The sequence below is a fragment of the Falco rusticolus genome, chromosome 1 (genome assembly GCF_015220075.1).
Source record: "Falco rusticolus isolate bFalRus1 chromosome 1, bFalRus1.pri, whole genome shotgun sequence".
NCBI classification, from domain to species: Eukaryota; Metazoa; Chordata; class Aves; order Falconiformes; family Falconidae; genus Falco; species Falco rusticolus.
This window is the reverse complement of record NC_051187.1, coordinates 77,405,445-77,423,434: the sequence shown is the minus strand read 5'-3', so window position 1 is coordinate 77,423,434 and position 17,990 is coordinate 77,405,445. Positions and strand designations below refer to the sequence as shown.

Here is a 17,990-nt window from a genome sequence, read left to right as displayed (position 1 = left end):
ATGGAGCTGAATGTACCCCTCGTACGTGGCATTACAGCAAGTTGCACGAGACACTTTCCAAACAGCCAAAGGGGATCTGCTGGGCTTCCCACCATCGTGTACCTCAACAAAATATTTGGTAGCTTCTATAGGATAGTAAAAATGTGTTGGCAAAGCCTTAATTCTTGAGGGATTGGGCTTTTTTAAATCTGTCATTCATCACAAAGTATTCAGTAGCAAGCTTGGGTGGAACACAGCATCTGTGGAACTCTGCTAACTAGTCACCCACACGGTCTTCACAGCATGAAGACTAAACCTTGCCCACGCATGCTGTCTTTATCAAAAAACCCCACTCAATTCGCTCAAAGGGAGCGACTAGTCATAACTTTCAATTTAATTAATCTAGGTATGGGTTGAGCTGGCTTCCAGAAAAGTTAAGCTGACTTCAGGAGAAAGACCTCTGACATAGCTCACCCAGAAACTATACCAAACTTGGTAAATCTTGCTGTGTATGACACTTCCAACCTTGACTTCTGCCTGCAGTTCCCCCTTCCCTGTTTTTTGTGCAAGGGATAAAACTCATGCAATCCTGGAAGGTACTCCCTCAAGCTTTCTCCTGATGAGAAAGTGAGCCAGGTTTAAGTAGGCACAATTTACTGATCAGCTGCATCTGGCTATAGGTCATAAGAACAGAAAATTGATGATGCTGTCTTCTAATTAAGAACCTCTTGAATGCAGTAGGCAGCACCCAGAATCTCCTGCTACAGTTAGTGTTTTGTTGTTTCCTCTGCTACAGGGGCAGAGTTGGTCCAAGACTGGATTGTTCAAACAGCTGCAGTCTCATGGCAAAGGTATATGTGATAGCTAAAGACACTGCATGTCTTGTGAGGAGAAAACTGTAAAATTTTGCTGTAGAACACATCTTGCCACTTTTTGAAAAGGTAAGATTTCCTAAATTTTTATAGAGCGAGATCTAAAATACAAAAAATGGTGTGGTTTTGATATAAACTTGCCCTTTAAGGAAACAGGAGACTAATAAAAAGATCTGAAACATGAATCAGAAAGAAACAAGAGCTCCATGTGTAGGTAAAATAATGTCATTCATTATTTATGATGACAGTTACAAGGAAGAGGCTAGGGGAAATGTTTCAAATTACAAATAACAGTCTGAGATACTCTTGTTAGACTATAGCATCTTTAATAGTTGTATTCCTGTTCCTATTAGTTATCTCTTTCTGTAGTCACGCTTGGAGACTTGAAACAGGATATAGGAAAACAGGGTGAATATGGACAGATAAATACAGCAACTAGAGAGTCTGCAATCTAGGATGAGTGTGAGGATGCAGAGAGTAAGGCTAGAAAAAAATGGAAGTCACACCAAGTACTGGGTAAGGTTTCATGGCTCAGTGCTACTTGTTGAACACCTTTCACTAGAATTTGAATTTATTCAAATTCCCACGAAAAGTTTTTTAAATGATAACACATTCAGTAATAGTTCTCCAGAACATGGAAAAATGACCGTTTCATGGATTCTGAATCACCTCCGTCTGTTGGAAATGATGCTTACTGCATAGCTGGAAGGGAGGTGCCTCAAGACAAATCCAAAGCAATGTAGAAAATGTTACTGGTGACTCAGTGGGTATCTGTCTTCTCTCTCGAGGGCCAAACTGTGATTTTATGCAAGTCCCAAAGGACACTGAAGCATGTAGTCACCATGACCTTAAGAGAATACCAGGAGTTAGCTCTAAAACTCACCTACTGCATTCTAAACACTCTTCTTTCCTTTCTCACAATAGGAAAAAAAAGTCCTTGTTGGCTTTTAATGTAGTTGTCCAGTTTGCCTGCTTGTTTGCATCTCCTGGTGTACGTGCAGGGCACTTTTATGGTCCCCTGCTCTTCCTACTTCTGCCTGACTGCATATGTGTCATTGGAGCCATGGATGCTAATCTCTTCTGTGCTGTGTAGTCCACGTAGCCATGACAGAGAAGTAGGGTGGCACATGACACTACACAGGATTAATAGTGAAATGATGTCTTAGTGCTGCACTGGAGATCTATATGATGCTGGTAAAGGAAGTGCTGTTTGAATGATACGTAAATCTAAATTTATGACCCCATAACCATTAAAATACATACTTATTTGCTTGAGTATAAGACTATTTTCCACTCTGTCTTGTTCTAGTCCAAACTTGGTAATTACATATCAGCTGATTTAATTCTCTCTGTCTCTCAATTTAAATCACAAAGTATTCTAATTCACACACTGTCCTAAATCCTATTATTCTAATTCATGTCTGTGTATTCATAGGTCTTGTAAGTTTATTTGGCGTGAATTTATATGTAATTCAAATTTCTTGTTGTTGTTTCTTTAATACGGTTAAAATTCAGAAACATTCACTTCTGTTATAACCTCACTGTACAAATTGTGTAAGTTAAAGACCACTCTGCCCTCGCCATTGAGGTCTCTAAATTAGGACCACATGTTTAATATTCATCCTCAGTTCCTTGTAGGAGTATTTTGAAAAGAAATAGAAAGCACACTTTAAACTGGAGTAATAAACACTGTTTATTTATCAGATTGTCTGCATCTCATTTCCTGAACTAAACAGCTAAAGTCTGTTTGCACTCCTGACATTGCAAGTCTCACAAGCTGATCCAAGAGAACATCTGTCAGTTTGTTTTCAAGACTGGAAACTGCAGAAGAAAAGAAGAGGTGGGGGGAGAAATAAGACTTTCACAGACACATCAGATCAAACAAAGTGAAAACTTTCTTGGCTGCCTTCATTAGCCAGGCAAGCTATGCCTTAGCAATACACTTTTAAGACAATTTCTTTCTCTTTCTCCCATCCTCTAACAGTAGTCTGTAAGCAGGGGTCATTTTTCTTCTCTGTGTTCTGCTCAAACTGATGCCAATAAATAACTTTTGGAAGCATTAATGAGTCCAAAAATGTGTTCAAGATAAAATTTCAAAGTATACTGAAAACAAATCTAAAAATCAAGAACTTGTTCTCCTCTAAGATGACATACAGCTACTCTGAACTCCTTGCATTTGATGCAAGAGAGAAAAGGTAGGCTTTTTGGCACAGAGACAGGATGATTTGAAGGAAATGCCACAGCCTGCTCTGTTCTTCTCTGTTTCTAGCCAAAAGAACAGTTTGTGTTGGTATGTTTTAGGGGAGGAAATTCAGACCGTTAATAACAGAACTGGCCTAGAAAGCATATGCTTTAAATTCTGTCACAGTCTTAACAGGCATTTTTCTAGCTCTAGAAGGAGGAATTGTACCTCAAACTTTTTTGTTAAATATAAGGCCTGCAGTGAAAAGGTAAGTGTATATTTGAGCAGGTGTTTGGGAACAAAAAAAGCCCAAAACACCACATTTTTTTAATTAGAAAATACTGGTCATAAAAATGAAGGGAATCCATTGGAACAAAGCAAGACAACTTGAGTTTGGAAGTGCTGTTTTACGTGTGAGGATGTGTCTAAGGAGACAAGGGCAGATCGGGTCAAAATGTGTGTTTGAAGAGGGAAGAATAGAAAATGAAAGAGGGAAAGTATAGACCCTTTTGTCCATTTGTTTTTCCCCTCCGCAAGATCCAAGAACCAAAATTTCAAGGTTTTTTTTTCTGAGCTGTAGAAGACGCAGATTCAATCTTCTGCTCTTTATGGTCAAGAGCAGGGACTTGGCTTTGATGTTTTGGTGTTGTTGCAGGTAAATACCCTATCTACTCTGGAAGATTCAGTTTTCTTACATAGAATTTTAGAAGCCTTAGTTTTATGCAGAAGCAAAAAGACAAAAAATATGAAACCCACTGTCATATGCAGATTTCCTGCTTTGCAGCCCACCTGTAGGGGCTCCCAGGCCATGCCATTAACAGGACACAAACATTGTGTGAAGGGCCATTTGGCAAGAGCTACCAGGTCTGAGGCTGCAACGTGCAAGCTCAGCTAGCTGGTGAGCGGTTAGGTGGACTAGGCAGACCTAAGGCCAAGTCAGTGCCCAGCAGGATACCCGAGTCTGTAGTTCTATAAAAATACTGCTGTACTGTTCCTTACCTCCTGTTAGCTCTCCAAAGAGATACAGTGACACCAGCTGCTGTCAGTTCAGTATGTGTGGGGCTATCTGAAAGAAAAGAGAAATTGCCTTCAATTCAAACCATGCTTTTGTGGGTTCTTCAGGCAAGACATGTTGCCAGACCCACACTGCATCTGCTTTAGCTGATAGATTTGTGTGTGATCCGAATTTGTGGAACCAACAGTCGCATGGAAATGATCATGAGTCATAGAGACTCCTTATTCTTGTAATAAATGGCTACAGTGAATCGAAGGAAAACATATAAGCATAAATGGGTTTTTGCTTCTCTCTGCTCCATACTCTGCTTTCCTGTTGAAAAGCTGCCTAGAATCTCAAATAACTTCATCCTAGCTGATGTGTCCCTGTGAATATATGTATCCAAGATCCTGCCACATGCAAAAAGGATACAGTGCGTTCAAGAAAGAGGAATGAATTTTAAAGGAATTCGTTAAAAGGAAAGAGGCATTTTTAGATGTATTCCACATGGCTTGCCCCAGTGTGTTTCACCTTAGGGTGCTCTTAATGAATTGTCAGAAGCAACCTAGAAGTGCAGTTCACAGTAGACTGAAAATAAAGTCACCTTATAAGCCTCCAGAAGATCATAAAGTAATAATTAAAAGAATTTATGATTAAGAATGTACCACATCTCACAAACCTAATTTCATCTATAACAGAATAATAGGGATTGAGACTCAGTAAAAGCTGTGGCTGTCATATAAATACATACTGACATTATTAATATTTTTTATACTGTCTTTGATAATACTTTTGTGAGCAAACAGTGAAATTAAAGTCTGGGTGAAACTTCATAATGTATAACTTCTTGGAATTCTGTTGTCCAAAAAGTCATCAGTCCTTCAAAGTCTTCCTGAAATTATGTTAGGCATTTCCACAGGAGCATATCTTGAGTCCAAAACTGTTCTTATTATAACTGCAGCTGACTGCAAGACAAAAGAATAAAAGAATTTAAAATTTAAAATTAAAAAAAAAATCCTGTAAATAAGATGCAATTCAGTAAGGACAAGTGCAAAGTTCTGCGCTTTGGGACAAGTAATGAGCAATCCAGTAAAGAGGCAGGGACTGACTGGTTCAATACAATTCCATATACAAGTTTTCAAGCTTATAAGACCATCAGCCTGTACTTTGAGGGGGAAAAAACACACCAAAACCACCAAAGCCTCCTCCCCTTGTTGAAACACATAGAACGTTTGTGTATCTTAGCAAAAAACCCAAACAAATAAACAAAAAAAACCAACCTAAAACCCAACCAACTCTTCATGTTCCTCTTTCCTGACTGCTGGTAAGGTCTCTGTTGGAATTCTATGCCTAGATTTTTATGTTCTGCTTCAGAAAATACATTAATTGATTGGAAAGAATCCACAAGACTACAAAATCATTCGAGATTTAGCAATATGCTGTAAAGCTAAACTTGAAAGGTCTGAAATTGTTTAGTCTGAAACAAAGGAAGACAGAAAAGGGACAAGATAAGAGTATTCAGACATGTAAAAGTTTGCAGAAAGAAGAGGGTAACTGTTCTCTGTGTTCACTGGGGTAGCTCAAGAAGGAAAAGTCTCAACATGCTGCTGGGGAACTTTAGGACTGTTGCTACGAAGATCTTTTTAAATATAAAGGGAGTGATATTTTAAAATGTAAATATAGCAAAGCACTGGAATTGAGTTTTGTGGAGAAAATGTGGAATTTCTGTTTTTTAAGGCCTTCTTTCCAAGAAAGCTTACATAGTTATTGTTCAGAAATTACACTAGAAAGAACTGATCTGCCTCGGGCAGGTAGAATCTTGAACTCCCTTCCTACTTTTTTTTTTTTTTTTTTTATTTTGTGACCATAATGCAGACAATCTGCCTGATTAAAGAGTATATAATAAGATAGAAGAAGTCCTAAAATGAATTGAGGAAGCTTACTCAGAATTTCAAGAGAAAAGAAAGGAAGGGATTAGAATTAGAGATAAAGAAGGATTCAGTTAAGGCTGTTGCAGACTAGTAGTTTCAGTAGTGTGATAAAATCACAAGGCAAAACCCAAATAGAAATGGCTGTACAAAGTGAAAATGGTTGTACAGCTAGAGTTTGAGGTCTAGGGATGATCAGAGGATAAAGTGGTGAGGGTGAGGAGATCAAAGAGAAATATATAACAGATGGGAGGGTGGGGGGAAGAGAAAAAGTCCCTCCAGATGGCATGTGTTATCTCCTGGAAAGATTGGCAAGATTAGAGAATCTTGCCAAGAGGAGGATGTACTGTGAATAGAGGTATACTAAGTGTATTAAATTCCATTCAACAAGTAAGAAAAGACTTCTTGTGGATTAGTTACTTTTTTAAACACGCAAATTCCATGTTTGAATCCAGCTTGCTCCCTTTGTACTGTCATTATTGGTATCACCAGGTGTTCAATATATAACCATGGATATCTCTAAAACATCACAAAATCCATCTCCTTCTGTTTTCCATCTCTTCCCCAATTTTTCTTGTTGATACTATCTCATTTTCTGTGACTGTTTTTTTCCTTGCTGGCAGAGTAACAAGGTTCAGGGGCCTGCAGATTTTATGAATCTTTTTATGGTGGCTTGGCGTTGTAGAAGGGTGGTGTGGATGTCGCTGGATATTAGCCAGTCTTTCTGTGAGAGGGTCTGCACAGTGGGTGCCAAGAGGGATGAGGATTGGATGGCTGAAGCAGAATTGTAGAATTAATTACAGAAACAAATATAGAATTAATTCTAGAAATCAGAGTAAAAAGTTTAAATTCATAAAGAAGACTTTATTCTGCTTAATCCATTAAAGGACAAATTATTCATTTTCAGTTGGAAAAGGTTAGGGGATTTACCATAAAAAATGGTGCCTGCCTAGGGTACACGGTGCTTTTCTCATCAAATATTTAAGCAATTAATCAAAAGGAAGACTGCTGAAGAAAGGTGGGTTTAGGAGTCTTGTCAGCCGCAAGTTTTCAAACTCATGAGCCTTTTCTTAGTTATTAATTTTAAAAATAATAATCTATATTTTGTTTCTTTTTATTGTCTTCTTTTTATAAGCCTGGGGGTTGTGGGTTTGAGCTTCCCTCCATGAAATGAGAGCTAGAAAATTATTTTATTATGGAATGGAGACTCAAATTACTGCAGTAGTTAATGTTTTAAGAAGAACAGCAAATTTTTAAGATTTTTCCATAAAATTTTAAGAGTTGGAAGCTTTCGTTTAAGTTAGAGGCCTAGAATTTGAAGGTAAGTAGAAGTACTTCTGAGGAATTAAAGAAAAAGACAACATAAGCACAATGAGGACAATTGTAACTGCCTGAATTTTCCCTGTGAAGGCTGAAGGGTGGCAGAAAACAGAAGGAGCTAGCAGAACTCAAAAGCCAGGGTAGGGAAGTTGATAGGATGAGTGAAACCATAAAGTGGAGAACAATGATCAAGTGTAGAGTCAGTAAGAACCTAATTATGTTCTGTCAGGGTCAGTCTGAAGGGCCTGTATCCTCTCATTTATGGTGGCTTAAAACAGGTCCTTGGAGGAGAATAGAGCAGGTTTCAACTGACACTTCTCATGCTAGATGGTGCTGCTGAATTTGGAAGCAGTGGTTTTCTCTCATCCTGCCATAATATTACATTTTAAACTGGAACTCTCTGCCATCTCTGTGACTCAGACTAACTTTGAGTGAAAGGGCTAGACTGTGAAGATGGTGGTTAGATCTTATCGTACAAGCTATGGGCATTTTTATCAGTTTAGCCCTGTGAAATAATTGGCCAAAGCAAGTCAAGAAGACAGGTGTTACAGTTAGACCAAGCTGTTTGCCATAGGGTTTTATTTGCTTACCCTGGCACATTTTATATGATGTCAGCACACAAGGAATGTTTCTGTAGATAAAGCAAACAGCAAATGATTTCATGAGCCTGTTTGTGACAGATGTGTGCAGTGTGAAGAAACATTGTAGCACAAACTACAGCACTCGTCAAGATCATGTTATTCCAGCTCATTAATCACATTTCTCTGGTTTGTCTCCACGGATGACTATCTGTGAAAACTCACCAGCAGTCATGACAAGTCTTTCTGCTTGCCACCCCCTCTACATAGATGCCTGTTGAAATTCTGTGTGTCATTATCGAAGCCACACTGAAAGACAGATGGGCGTTATGCCTCTTTCACGTCTGCTTCACACTCCTTTCCCATTCAGGGTCAAGAGCTGCCTTGTATATGAAATCTCCCACAGTATTTCATGATGAAAAAAATTGTTTTAATCCATATTCTCACCAAATTCTTTTTATCAATGCACTTTAACTAAACAGGTTAAAACTGTCATGGTTTTTTTTGTTGATGACTGGATAAAAGAAGAGCAAATAATAGGCGCTCTTAAATTAGAGGAATTTGCATAATGAAGTTACAGAATCATATTACTGCAGTGAAATCAGAGCATAAAATGTATTTAGAAACATGCAGACCTTAAGGGTAATTTTTTATGTGAGAGAGGAAAAAGAGGAGATGTTTGCCTTCTCTCAACTCCCAAGTACCCAAGGGAATGTATATTTACTGCTATCCCCAGGACTTCTGTGTGCTTCTGGCCCAGTCTTTGGAAAATTTTACTAGTCAAGGAGTCATGCATGCCTGTTTTCTCATCCTTTACTTGTCATGGAACAGCTGCATTTCAAAGTTTTTACGCAAGAGCAGTGGCTACATACGGAGGAGAACAAGATGAATATATCAGTATTTGCAGTTGTGATCAAATCTGAAAAGAAACTTAGCGTGATGTTCATTGTTACAAGAGAAAACAAAGATTAGAAAATTCCATCAGTAGCAGTGCACAAACTCATGAAGCTTGTTGACAGACAAACCTTTTAATTTTGGACATTTTTGCAGGATGAGTTGGAAAGACAGATTCTTTTATGGATCTGCCAGTTTCTTGGTATTCAGGAATAACAGCAGTGAACCAGTCAGGTCCCCAATGCCATTCAGTCAGCTCAGAGTCTCAAAGCTTTATGTTCCCGCCCCTCTCTCCCCAGCCCTTCTTACTCTTCTTATAGAAGGAAGAAAGCACTGCACTAACCCACAAATCCTCTGCTAGTAGGATTAGTATGAGTTGAAGTTTTCAAAGGCAGTAGAGGAGCTGCTTGGCATTACACAGTGTGACAAAAACATGAGCAACTGAGAGGAGATGGAAGTCCTCACAACCAGTAAGCTGGAAATTTTAGAAACAGGACAAGTGTGACATAGCTGGTTGGCACTCACTGCAGTGAAAAAAATTCAGGACTATAATTGCTTCTGCACTTAGGCATCTGGATGGCATCTTTGATTGCACATTTGCCTAATTCTTCTCTTCAGAAGATCCACTGAAGGAGAAGGTGGTTTGGTCATGTTTTATATAGCAATATACTGACTGTAGAACTCATCCTGGAAGCAAGAAACAGAATTCTGGACCATTCTTACCTGGAGGGAATTTCAGCCTGCATCTCCCCGATTATTTTTTTTTTTCCCAACAAGCTATTGGCAATTGTCTTTGAGAGCTCCTGCCATTTTCTCTGACCATAAAAATGCAGGGGTCCATCTAGTGTTTAGAATATGCAGCTCAGTGCGATAGGTCTAGTAAAGTCCTGTACATACTTACGCTTTTGCTGCTACACAATATTTGTGCTCAGCAGTCTAACAGGGCCAAACAACTTCAGAGACAGGATTGTTTTGAAAATAGGTAACTACCTACCAGCCCTTTCTGTGACATCCTATCTAGCAGATAAGTTCTAAAATCAACCTATACTATAAAATTCCACTATATTGGTAAATTTTTTTGTAAGAGGTAACAAGACAATGTTTTGCATTATGTATTTTTTCTGGTTTTGTTTTGTTTTGTTTTGTTTGTTTGTTTTTAATTGAAGAATTAGAATGCCATGATGCAAAATCATAACAAAAGGTTGAGTCCTCAGCACGATCAATGCTTGGGATTGATCTGTAGACCATGTATCACAGAGTAACATATAGCAATAATGGCTTAATTTCACTTACACGGAAAGGAATTGTTAAGGAGGAGATGATAGCTGTCATTTAGACTGTCTTCACATGGGATTACAGAGGTATTTGCTGCTGCCATTTTTGCAGTGTGTCTCCCTCATCTCCTTCCTCTGAATATTCCCAGGTAGGGCCACTGTTTGACTTTTCTCTACCACTGGCCCCTTGTTATACACTCATTCTCCTCACTTGACATTCAAACTTATCATTCCCATCCCAGTCTCTGGAAATAATTGTTATTTCTTTTTACCTCATCCACACCAGCTCCTCTTGGCTTCTCATCTAATCTGTCAGTAGTGGCTTCCACCATTTTTGAGAGGCTGTCTCATCAGAACTACTTTGTTTAACCTCACCTTTGTCTTATGTGGCTTCTTAAAGAATCTCTCTCCTCCTCTCTCTCCGTTCCCCCCCTGCCAACTTCTCACCCCCCTCCCCTTCCCCCACCCCACCCCCACCCCATTTCAAGAGGTGGCTCTTATCCCAGACATTTGACTTGGATGTGATGAACTTCACTCAAGTAAATTGTATGAGTTGTTGAAGTTAAGTGAGTCCTTTTTCAATCTATAGCTAACTTTCCCAAGGATTCTGTTTAAGGATCTCATTTTATAGTCTTTCATGTCAGGCTGAAAAGTTTTTTGAATGGCAAAATATTCCATGGAATAATGAAAAAACTATTCCTAAAGGTGTTTATCAGATAGCTTAGGGACAAGTTGTGCCTTTCAGTGCAAATTCACGCTAGTATTTCAGACACTTTTTGCAGTTATCCCAAAATTCTCATTTGCCAAACTAATCAGTCAAGCCTGTTTGTTGTATTGAGTCCCCAGAGTACAACCAACCCCTTGAATTGTGACAGTATTTGTCCCTACATATCATACTCAAGATATTTTCAAAATTTTTGTTTGTTCATATATAAAGCAACTTGTCCTCCCTTTTTCTCCCTCCTCTTAAGTGTTCTACATTTATCATGTTTAAATGTTTTTATCAACAAATGGCAACTCATCTGGTACCAATATTTAGTAACCAAATATGATTTAGCAACACTAAATTTTTTCCCCCATTTTCATAATGCTCTTTTCTCAAAATGTGCTAAGTGCCAACAATCTGTTTTTCAATTGTAATTGATGCTTTCATATACAGGCTGTTTAATTGCAGTGCTCTAAAAACATCTGCATGTGGACAGAATCTCCTGGGATTTAGGTTGCTTTTTGATTTCCACTTCTGTCTTTGGAGTTCAAATAACTCCCACTCACCTGACAGCATCAAAAGCAGACCAGAAGAAAAAGCCCATCTGCTTCTGGTGAATTTCCCAATGTACAGCTGACAGCACATTTAGAAAGGAACTGTTTCTAGGGTCAAATCTGGTGCAGCTTTTAGTTGGTAGTACTCATTTGAATTCAGAGGGCAGCAGGAGAGATCCTGGCACCCAACTCAGAGTGAGGAATGCAAAACTAGAGCCAAAATGTTCTAGACTTGTTTTTACCAATATTGTATAATCTTGCCAGGACACTGAGGTTAATGTCTTTCTGCTTGTGAAACGTTCCGTGAGATCTTTAATTGACCACAAGTCACCAAGTCAGGTTTATCTTCCTCAGCAGCACAGTGCCTCTTCGAAGCACATCGGAAACTGCTTTGGTGCTGACTTGGAGGGAAGGCTGCCATCTTTGGAATTGCTGCCATCAAAGTTTCACTGCAGCACTTGGCAGTTCTTCAAGATCACAGCTTCCACTCAGATTGTAGCCACTCTCAGCCTCCATTGCTTTACAAGATCTGGAGAGATCATAATGTAAGTTTGTACAGTGGCGGACTTCAAGAAAGTGCCTTACAATTTGAGAAACCTTTAATCAATAGCTGATAACTGGGTTCTTTATTATGCAGGCAGGCTAAAATTTCCAGAGTGCGTACAAGTTTCACAATACAAATACAGCTTTTCAAGACACAACTAGAAAGATCAAACCGAGTTAGCTAGTGAAAAGGCAAGATGCATAGGGAACTTAGATGTCTTACTAAGAAGTCTGTCTCTTCAGTCTGATAGCTCCCTCTTAGATATCTAAGTCTAGGGTTAAACTGAAACAGCTTTATTCAATTTGGGGGAAATACAGAAAATTATATGAGCTGGAGAGCCATAACAGTTCTCTGAGGATAGAAAATCCTTATGTATCAATCTGGAGACACTGGCAGAGAAACAAAAACTTCAACGCAGTGTCAGCGGCCAACCACAAAACAAAGACTTTAGCTATTTTTATTGTTATGGACTCTTGAGTTATAGAACAGCAGCATGTTTAGTTAATTTGATTAGTATCGTCAATGGAGTTTAAGGTGCAATTCATTTGGTAAAATGTGGGCATTTACTTTCAGATTAGACAAATAATTCTCTGTGTTTTACTGGTATATTAAATCTATTGATATTAAGATTAACCTGCACACCTGAGCTACATGTACACATGTACATTGCAACTGCTTAGGACTCAATTCAGTTGCCCACATATGAATCTACTGCCATTTGAGCTGCTCCAGGGTATTCCAACTGGTCTGCAAAAGGGCACTGACAGTCCAGAAGGGCATAGCTATCTCATGTGCCCTGTTGTTCCTGGCAGCCCTGTGTAGATGTCTTGAATCCATTAAGGTGTTAAAAATCACAGTCTATACTGATACAATTCAACTGACAGTTGAATTCAGTCCTTGAAGTTAGGTGAGAGAAATCATATGCATTGTGTCTTGTTTCATTTGAGAGCTTGAAAAAAGGATTAGTTCATCTTTCTCAGAACACACCAGCAGTCTTTCCATGGGTTTTGATGGGATGAATCCCATCAAATGGGATGAATGAGATGAATCTCAGCTATGTGTAATAAAGGTAACAGCTTGGGAGACTGAATAGCTCTCCAAACTGACACTCTCTGGACTGCCTTATTTCCTTTTAAATAAAAGTGAAGCTAGTCAGAATCTAACCTTACACTCATCTAATAACTGTTTGGTACCTCAGTCCTGTCAGTAGATATCTACATCCCCAATCAAACCAATTAAATTGATAGTAGATATTTATCCAAGACTCAGATTTTATAATACAATAAATTAAGTTTGATTCAACTTACTAGCTCCAAAGTTCTGTAGTGGGACACTACTTGGTAGTCCCAGTAGACCAAGGAAAGGCCAGACAGGCATGGCAATTACCCTAACAGCTGAGGGTCAAGGCATGGCAGTTACCCTAACAGTTACAGTTGAGGCATATTGTAAGGTGGGAAGATGTTGGAGTAATGAGTCCTGATGAACCTTTTCAGTAATTTCTGTCAGGGAATGACCATCCACACTGCTTTTCAAACACAGAGGAATTTGAGAGGGGCTACAGCATTTTTAAAACATACTGAACAATCCAACAAATCCATTCTCTCATTGACAGCGGTGGAGGCCTTCCCACTGGCTCCAGTGTGAACAGGAGTGGGACTCAAAAGCATACTTCTTCTGCCAGAACTCTCAGAGCACTTTACAACCAAAAAATTGCATTTATGAGTTGAAATGCAATACATGTCATCTTCCTGTTAAAATTTCCTTACGCATATAAAGTTGTGCTTCTTGGCACGCAAACAATTGTACTGTCCTTACCAAGCTGGATATCTAGCTGCCTGTTTCCTGATAAAGCCCCTTACAATTCACACTGTTGGTATCTTTACGGCAAATAGCTTTGATGAGTGTGTTTCACTAGGTGTGTTCATGTAGAAACTAAGAACAATGAACAGCAGGCACCATCACATTAATTCGTTAGTCCTAAATTCATGCAAAGACTCAAAAAGAATATACTTTTAAAAGGAGACCAATGTATTTTTTTGCTGTTGTAACTGTATTTCAAATTTGCCTTCTTTTTGACAGAAGAGAGTGTAGCAGAACATGTAAGGTTTATGAATTGTCCCTAGCAAACTTGTGTTTCAAATTTTAGCTACATTTTTACATTTGAAACTAACATCTGCTCCTTCCCTCTTACTCAGGAAGACTTTTTAGAAGAGATTAGATTCAACAATTTTCTAAAAGCCTAGTATAATGAAACAGCTGAAAGAGAAGCTTTAAAGAAGGCAACTGAAAAAGAAATGTATTCCCCACCATGACCATAACTCATAGCTTTATTTTGTGAGAACTTTAACAAGTTAATCCATCTGGTTTTGGTTTTCGGTCACAGATGAACTAATAGCCTCTTACTTAAGTTACTGCATGGAACCACTATGAGCTTAAAGAAGCATTCGTCATTTTATTTGCATTCAAAGGGTTGTGTTTTTTTAAATGTAAGGAGTATCTCTTCCCTTAAGAAAGGAACATAGCCTGCATAGCAAGGATTACCAGAGAGGCAGGAAAATCTGTGTTAGCTAGAAGATTGATTACATAGACTCATTTGGGTTGGGCAAGGATCCTCCTGTGTCATCAATTCCATTCCACTGCACCAGTACCAAACTGATGATACCAATTGCATTATGGGAGGAAGAAAGTATAATTTCAGAAAGAAAGAACCTAAAATTATTTCATTGTATGTGTATGAAATTAAGGACCTCAGACTGTTCTGATCTCTCTCCTGTAGAAAACACTAGCAAGATTTGCATTATTTTCACCAACTTTCTCCTCAATATCCTATTTGATATTCAAATGATACATTTTAATTCTAAATATTTATTTTCTCTCTTCTGTTTATTTCAAGAATATTACTAAAAGCCCTTCAGCAAGTAGTTATGAGTAGATTAATTGAGATGTAGCAACCATGCTTTTGCCAGAGAACAAAGAAGGTAATGTAGGACCTTTAGTTTGTCAGCCTCATGAAGGTCTGCCGCAATTAATGTACCTCGCTTATGAGAACAGTTTTAATTGTGGAAGTATGCATCCATTCAATGAAACCCGTTCCATAAGGAAGCAACTTTATTCGCAACAGGCTTCCTCCTCCAAGGACTGTTTCAACTTTTACTCAAGGGTAATTGTTCTGTCCTAGTTTTTCCATTGCTTCCATTTGGCATTGGATCATGCCTCTTCACTGATGAGTTTGAAACCCTGATGAATAGGAGAATATTTATTCTGCGCAATAATAATTCAAAAAAATTACCATGTTACGGGGGAGCATAATGAAGAATTTTGCTGTAGTAGGAGTTCTGGTCTTTCATTTTGGTTTTGACCTAGAAATTATCTGACATGCTATAGACAGATAAATTGGTACCATTTTTTGATTGTATACGTAGTTTTAAACAAGCTCAAGCAGCTGTTTTTCAGTATGCTCTCTATTTTTTTCATATTAGGCACATTATCCTTTAGTCCAGTGCTATCATTAAGATTTCATAAAGCAGGGAAAATGTTAAAAAAAAAATAATTACACTATCCTAAACTTACCAACTATGTGTTCTCTATTTTAAAAAATGTTTTTTCTCTGAGGCTGATAAAGCAGCACTCAGCTAGGCTTGTGAGTGCATTACATTTTATTCAACACATATCCAAGTCAAAATGTATCTTGTTTTCTTGTAGGTAGAAAACCAGTCATATACCTATACCTGGCAATACATCCTTTTGTGTAATACATCCGTATGTGTCCCAGACTCTTACACCGTAAGACATTTAATTTCCCAAGAAACCATTGGAGGTAGCAGCTTTGTTCACAGTAAGCATTTTTATGATATCATTGTGTCTCAGGGAGAGAGACTGTGTGTGTCTGCCTTCTCAAAGAGCTCATGAAAAAGCTGCCTTATGCATAACTTATGTCAAAGATGTCCATACTGTTGAATGGAAGGACAGAATGAATCTGATTTTCTGTAGCCATAAAATTCTGAGGAACAGTGATTTCTCCAGCCCATGCTGATACTTATCATGGTCATTTGGGTTTTTTAAGGGCTTTTGTGGTTTGGGATTTTTGGTTTGTTTGGTTTTTTAATGGTACATTCCTTACTCATTCTGCTTTCACTGGTGGCTGTGTGACTTTTCTTAGAAGCTTCAGTACGGTGTGTCTTTTTCAGTGGCCCACATCTATCATTAGAATTGTTTCATATCATTATAATGTTTCTAATTCTTACTAGTTGTGTCACCTTTGCTGTTAGACTAGAACTATTTAGGGAAGGGGGTTACAGTCTTCATTCTACAGAGGTAATTTTGTGGGCATACCTAGGAGTACATAGACAAGTGTGTCAAGGAATTTCTTTTCAGAGCTCCTAGGGGCGATTTTTGGTTTTCTTAGTAGGCTTCAAGGATCTCTGCTCCATGTACTGTCTGCTCTGTAACAGCCTAGGTAATACTGGTAAAGATCTCAGAAACTGTTTATACGAGAGGTTGGAAACTCATTTACATAAGCTGTTCTTCTCACAACCAGCTTCATAGTTTTCTCCTACAGAAAATGGGTTTGTTTTGCTTTCCTTTAGGCCTCATTATGTAGGTCAAGATTTTCCATGGATAAATACAATCAGCACTGGTATCATTTTGTAACTCAAAATGGCTCATAAGTCCACATAAATTTTCCATTGGAGAGAGATCAAATTGTCCTCAGAAATCTGTTTTTATGAAACCCACAGATAAAATATTCTTGAAGCCGTCTCCTTTTATATGCATGGTAACAGCCATTTTGCCTGAGGGTGCAGTTGGAATTGTTGGATTTTCAGGTTACAACTTAATAAAAAAGAGTTAATTTTCAGTGAAAATAGAAGGGGAAAGAAAGGAATTTATCTATATTCCTTCCTCAGTCCTCACTAAGTGACCAGTTCTATAGAACAGCAAAAAATTTTAAATTATACTAAATACTTTATTTTACTAATATTTTATACACTTAACTTTTTCACCAAAAGGAAAGTAATTTTTAATAAAATAATATTTTCAATCTTCTCAGATCAAACATACTGCTTACAGTAATAGACTGGATTTTCTTAAGAGCAGCACCAGAACCACATTCTCCTTTAGGCCACATAACAGCAAACATGATGGTTGCAAACCATAGCCTCAGTGTCGTCTTTTCAGTCCACTAGTCTCAGGCATAAATACACATATCCATTAAAACTAAAGGAGCTCAGTAAGAGTATTCAAAAGATAGTAGTTAGGATCAAAGGCATATTTTATAAATAACAGCAAGAGAAATGAAAATTGAATGCAGTAGTTAAAAAAAATCTATTGCTAATTTATGTCTAGCACCTGTGGGAGATAGCAGTCAGCCACCCAGCCTATAAACTTAATATTTTTTTGTTCACATAAGGAAGTCTCAGTTCTTGCAGACTTGCTTCTGAGCTTTGCCATTACCTCACTGAGGATTTGTGCTCACGGGTGTGTTTGTGTTTGTGTAGCAGTGGAAATTTTTTTTCAACAAGTATGAAAATAAAGCCTGCGTGGTTTTCAATTTTGAAAATATTTCCCTTGGCAATGAAGGTGATAAACTCAGTGGCTAAAAATGGTGTACTTTCTAGGGTATATTTCTTGGTTTATATCTGAAACAGGACACCAAATTCAATGACAACAAATCTCTCAGCTGGCAAAATTAGTATGGTAGCAAGTACTCTACCAATTAAACATAACAAAGCTCTCATTAGTTTAGATTTTTAGAGTTATGCAGTGATACAGATAATTTGTTGCACATATTATTGATTTGATATATGGAATGCTTGATTATATTTTTGTAAACTTCACAGTAATACTGTAGCCACTGAAAAGCAGTTGTCTTTTAGTCTTGAGGGTGTTCGCCAGAGTTTTCATCAACTTCAAACCACAGTGCCCACAGCTGAAAGGCCAATGTAGGACAATCAACAAAGCCTACTGGATGTGTAATGGAAGTTCACAACACTGGGATCATTGTGCTTTTCATACAGCTGAGACCCAGCAAAGGTAGGCATGTGGTAATTGCCCTGCTGTTTTACTGTGTGACTTCTGCTTCTGAAAGAAAACTTTTTTTTCCCAATAAGAACCTAGTTTTGGAACTGCAAAGCCCTCATATGATTACTTGGGACCTTAGGATAAGTA

At 38.1% G+C, this 17,990-nt stretch overlaps 1 protein-coding gene across 3 annotated transcripts in view; it reads right to left on the bottom strand.

Moving 5' to 3' along the window:
• Positions 1-2,526: 2,526 nt before the first annotated feature.
• Positions 2,527-17,990, bottom strand: part of SH3TC1 (SH3 domain and tetratricopeptide repeats 1) — a 60,031-nt gene continuing 44,567 nt past the window's right edge. Inside the window, exons 18-19 of one of the 3 annotated variants that reach the window (XR_005103941.1) lie at positions 4,033-4,992; positions 2,527-2,672 (exon numbers count right to left, since the gene is read on the bottom strand). Coding sequence is in view for 1 of the 3 variants with exons in the window: in XM_037385594.1 (XP_037241491.1) it covers positions 4,909-4,992 (84 nt within the window). In the remaining 2 variants the exon portion in view is untranslated. Of the gene's footprint in view, positions 4,993-17,990 lie in introns of all 3 variants that reach the window. The other 2 variants (XM_037385594.1, XR_005103944.1) reach the window with 2 other exon arrangements.